This window comes from Oncorhynchus clarkii, chromosome 4 (genome assembly GCF_045791955.1).
Source record: "Oncorhynchus clarkii lewisi isolate Uvic-CL-2024 chromosome 4, UVic_Ocla_1.0, whole genome shotgun sequence".
In the NCBI taxonomy this organism is placed as follows: Eukaryota; Metazoa; Chordata; class Actinopteri; order Salmoniformes; family Salmonidae; genus Oncorhynchus; species Oncorhynchus clarkii.
Window position 1 is genome coordinate 77,424,774 of NC_092150.1, and position 5,214 is coordinate 77,429,987.

The following is a 5,214-nucleotide window of genomic DNA, read 5'->3' on the forward strand; positions in this document are numbered from 1 at the left end:
TGAACAGTTGATGTTGAGATGTGTCTGTTACTTGAACTCTGTGAAGCATTTATTTAGGCTGCAATTTCTGAGATTGGTAACTCTAATGAACTCTCTTTGCTGACCATAATATGGACTTGGTCTTTTACCAAATATCTTCTGTATACCACCCATACCATGTCACAAAACGAACTGATTGGCTCAAATACATTAAAAGGGAAAGAAATTCCACAAATTAACTTTTAACAAGGCACACCTGTTCATTGAAATTCATTCCAGGTGACTACCTCATGAAGCTGGTTGAGAGAATGCCAAGACTGTGCAAAGCTGTTATCAAGGCAAAGTGTGGCTACTTTAATGAATCTCAAATATAAAATATTTTTGTTGTTTAACACTTTTTTGGTTACTATATGATTGAATATGTGTTATTTCATAGTTGTAATGTCTTCACTATTATTCTACAATGTAGAAAATAGTCAAATAAAGAAAAACCCTTGAATGAGTAGGTGTGTCCAAACTTTTGACTGGTATTGTATAATTTAAAGAGGAATAGTAATAGAAAAACATTGGTACATAATTATCTGTTAGGGCTAAGGACCATTTTATCATCAATTACAAGCTATTACCAATGTGCTACTGAAACATTGAGAAATACAATCACAATTAATTGATGTCTTTGCGATAAGAAGGCAGGGTAAAATGATACAAAAAAAGCTGCCAACATTTAAATACAAGACTCCCAATTTGAGTCAAGTTTCAAAATATGTATCCAATCAACAATAGCACACATTTACACTTTTCACCTATTCAAACTGTGGTAACAAGCAAATACATGTCTTATTCAGTTCTTAAAGATGATAAATTCAGGAAGCTCACATTTTAAAATGGCTGACCTGAGGCCTATTACTAGTATTTACACAAGATAACATCTAGCAAATGAGCAAATGATATCACATTCGTTGTATTTGTAACAACTCTGAGGCACACAAACCATTAAAGATGCTTTGCAGGACAAAATGTCAAGATGTGGCACTAAGGTATGTCTGAGAGTCTGTCATCGTATAGAGAACTAATTTGTTTTTGTCCTTGACACCACATAATCAATTGTCTAAATAAGGCCATGAATGACCAAACATTGGAGAGAGATACTGTATGTTGGTGTATCTATTACAAAACACAAAGAATAACAGATAAAAAATAACTTCATCTTATGATAAGTAGTGCCAACTTAGTCTTAATTGGGAGTAACTTCCCACACCATTTTTTTTATTTCAAGGCATTCATTTTATGAAGAGAAGTATATGTTATAAGCGCTTGGTTCAGCACAGTAAACACGCTTTTATTTATACTTAAATGAACATCGACTAAAAGGACAGCGGTTGAAACTATCAATAAAAAACATCCCTTTTGCAAAAAAAATAAGCTATGCAGGTTCGATGTTCTCAAATGAATCTTCATTTCTGCCTTGGAGAAAAGAAGCAACGCTCCATAGAAATTCCTTTGGAACTACCTGCTAATTATTTGAATGCAAATACAATAAAATGTTTTAAATAAAATTCTGCTTTTGGATAAAGCCTTGACAATTATCTTACAAAAAATGTTATGACAAAAAGATTTCAGCCCATCTTCCATTTGAGGGACTTTCATTAGTCTTTGTTGTATATAAAAAATGCTTTGATGAACAGTATCCTCACTAGAGTCCTAAAGGAGTCTATGTAAATCACTGTCTTTAGTCCATGAATTAATGAGGGAAAAAAATAATTCTGTGCTGCTTGCTTTCCATTCTCCTTACACGTGCTCCAGTGGAAACCTACTGTATAAGTGGCTACACACTGGGCAGACGTCAATTCAACGTCTACTCCACATTGGTTCCACGTAATTTAAACAACCTTGATTCAACCAGTGTGTGCCCAGTGGGTATTGTAAAACGTATCACTAAACATATTTGTTTGAGCCTAAATTAACACCATATATTTTCATGAAAAACGCGTGGTTTTGTTGGGTTTAATTCAGGTACCCAGCACTCTTACCAACTATACCATGCAAGCCTTCTTCAATATAGGCCTATTTTACTCATCACGATGACGGCTATAAGTGTCAAGTGGTGGACACTTTCAGCTTCCAGTAAAAAAGTCCCTTAGGGCTTATCTCAGAGATACTCAGAGCACAACAAGACTTCTTCTAAGAAGCAGGAAGGCGGTTTGAAAGGAAGAAGGCGAGCCAGGCTGGGTACAACAGAAAAGAGAGAATGCAATGTCCACCACCCTATTCCCCATACGCTATACATAGGATCAAAGTAGTGCACTATATAGGGAATAGAGCGATTTCATATCATACAGAAGCCTCCCATCCATCCTGGCCTGATTTGGGGGGGTAAGGCAGGCAGGCTAGTGTGTATAGGGAGTTTGCCTGGCCTTGTTTAGGGTAGCTGAACCAGGCAGCAGTGCAGGGAGACAAGGTCAGAGTAACTGTCTGTTTGTGTGATCATTGTGGGCACATTACTGTCGGTCCAGCTTCCTCAGTCAGCCCAAGTCCCTGCCTCCCCCACCTCAACTCAGTCCCAATCTAACAGATGAAACCCTGCTCTTACTTAGTCCAGGTCTAATCTGTATCTGCCTTTAAGATGCTCTGCTGCCCACTGCCCTTCCCTTTCTCTTCAGTCTCTTTCTCTTCTTCCTGGAGGCTGGTTTGCAGCTTGCTCCAGATGCTGGTGTCTCCGGTCTGCAGGGCCTGCAGGAAGAGGTTGGTGTGCTCCTTGAGCCGGTCCAGGTCTCCCTGGGTCCTGCGGTTCTGACGGAGCAGGTCCTTGGTTCTTAGGGTGATGTCCAGCAGGCCAGACTTGGACAGGATGTTGTACGTGTTGCAGAAGCGCTTACGCTTGATGTCGTGGTCATCTCCATCGCCGTTGTCGGTTGTGGTGGCGTGATTTGGGAGGGAAAGAGGCTGGGACTTGAGTTTCTCAGGGTGCCCAAAGTTGAGGGTGTGAGAAGGAGTTACGGTCAAGGACGGGGCGGGGGCGTACTCTGATCTACTGACGGCGGGGGAGGGTCTAGCAGGGCTGCTACAGGCACTGGAGTCTGTGAGGGAGAGGGTGAGGGCGAGCCTGCGCTGGGGAGAGGGGGACAGAGAGCTAGTTGGAGGAGGGAAACTGAGGGTGCTGGAACCAGAAGAACCAGAGCTAGAACTACCAGACTGCTGCTTCTGCTGTTTGTCTCTGTGGCTGTGATGGCGCTCCCGGTGGCTGGAGGACAAACCGCTTCTCTCTGACCCCGACGAGGAAGAACAAGAGCTTCCTCTCCCAGAGGAACTCGAGCTGTCCCCAGGGTGAGGGGCAATCTTGGGGTAGGACCTGAGGATGGGAAGAAACTTTTTTGGGCGCCGGTGTTTAGAGGAGGCCTCCTTGGGGTTGGAGGTGGTGCAGTGGGAGACCACAGGTTGTAGGAAGACCACCTGAGGCTGCTGGATGATCATGGGGGGCATGTTGGAGTAGGACCCCCCCACCACTGCTAGCTGTGAGGACTGTGCCCCCAACACTGATCCAGGGCTCTGAACCTCTCTCTTGGACACCGAGTGCGATGAGCCCTCAGAATCTGTCGGGTCTATGGTGCTGGCATCTGTAGGGGGAAGGAGGAGAAGATTTGATTTGGTGTTTTCGGGACCAGAAAATAAAGACAACTTCAATGATATGGTGGGGGAAGACAGTTGGGAATCAATAAATGGAAGTGTAATAGAAAGAAGATGATAAGGGTGGGAGTGAAGACATCAGAGTGAAAGAACCATGTGAAGGACAAACCTGAGAAGCCAGAGTCTCTCTCTGAGTCTGTTCTGGAGCTTCCAGACTTCATGGCTCGTAGTTTTCCCATGTTCCTAGAGTGCCCTTCTGCTTTCCTTTTGGTACTACTCATTTTGTCTGTTTCTTTTCAATGGTCTTGTCACTCACCCAGACTACTACACCCACATCAGTGTAGTTAGTAGATGGATAGGAAACCTGGGATGCACCAAAATAAATGTCAGCATTATGATATGGTTACTTCATGCCTATTACTACTCCTTCATTCTGTTCTAGGGGGTGCAATACTTTTGGACATCTAGCCGGTTGTAGCCAACTTGCTAGCAAACATAAACCAGTCTTGCAGCCAATCATAGCATTTCGTTCCCACCCATATAGGACACTGAAAACGTCGGACATGGGCTGGGTAGACTACTCTTTCTACTCTTATTCTGCTAGAATCTAGCTGTTTCTGTGTCCTTGCTGCTAGGATCATATTTCATATATTGTTATTGTCCTTGCTGCTAGGATCATATTTCAGTAGCTAGCTGCAGTTTTAGCATAACAGCTAGCTAGCTAGTTAACATTACTCCAATTTCTAGCTATTGAAATTAGCTAGCTAGCTAACGTTACTTGGTTATTACGGAATACTATACCACCTACTAAGTCTGAAAATAACGTAGCAAGCTACAGTTGTTTTCTCAAACGTATTAGTTAGCAACGATTACATTACAGAACAATGCCTAGACATGATTGAAACAGTACAAATGTACTTTGTGCCCTTGCCCAACCGACCCTACCTTGTGATCGAACGTTCCCAGTCGCGGCGGCCACAGTCTGTCTGTCTGGTGTGACCGTGTAGTGTCCGCATAGAAATATAAACGGTGCTGTACACGGGACTAGATTTATGGTACACCCCTGTCAGCTAGCGCACATGCAGGGGAGGAATGCTACAAGAACCCGCTGTTACAATGTCTTGCTCGAGACCGTGCAATTTTCAGAATGACCAACAATGTTCTCCCCGCGGTGAAAAGCAGGAGCGGACACAAGATAGTCTTCTAATACCAATGTTTTTTACCTCACATGTCCATATTTGGAAGTCTGTGGGCGTCTCGTCGTGTTCCAAGCGTGGAGAGTTGTGGACACGTCACATTCTTTTGTCTATGTTGTCCGCCCACTACTTAGATTTTGCGGCCTCTCATTGGTCGATGAGTTGGCACGAAACTAAGAAACGTGACCGTATGCCAAGAGTGTGGCACGTTGATCACATTGTGTCGAACAGTAAACCATGTGAGTTGTACAGTACAAGCATTTCAAATGTATGGGGAATCCGTGACGTGAGACCAAGTGTTCTGTTACATTACATAATAAATAGTTCTCAGCCACTGTGTCCCAAACCTAACCTTTGGCTGTCAAGGCTCCTCTTGCAAAGTAAACACATAACTGTACAAATGATTCTGTAATCA

The 5,214-nt window shown here is 43.1% G+C and overlaps 1 protein-coding gene across 1 annotated transcript; it reads right to left on the minus strand.

Moving 5' to 3' along the window:
- Positions 1-312: 312 nt before the first annotated feature.
- On the minus strand, positions 313-4,836 carry LOC139407303 (CLOCK-interacting pacemaker-like). The gene is made up of 3 exons (XM_071150977.1): positions 4,549-4,836; positions 3,773-3,967; positions 313-3,593 (listed from the first exon to the last, which is right to left on the minus strand). Exons 2-3 carry the CDS (start codon positions 3,882-3,884, stop codon positions 2,581-2,583), a joined length of 1,125 nt encoding a protein of 374 aa, XP_071007078.1. The 5' UTR covers positions 3,885-3,967; positions 4,549-4,836; the 3' UTR covers positions 313-2,580.
- Between the last annotated feature and the right edge of the window lie 378 nt (positions 4,837-5,214).

What these genes read in the sequence shown, in the direction of transcription:
- LOC139407303 (XM_071150977.1), bottom strand. Translation starts at nt 3,884, where the DNA reads ATGAGTAGTACCAAAAGGAAAGCAGAAGGGCACTCTAGGAACATGGGA. An exon ending in GAGAGACTCTGGCTTCTCAG is followed by an intron (nt 3,594 to 3,772) that starts GTTTGTCCTTCA and finishes TTCCCCCTACAG; the next exon opens with ATGCCAGCACCATAGACCCG.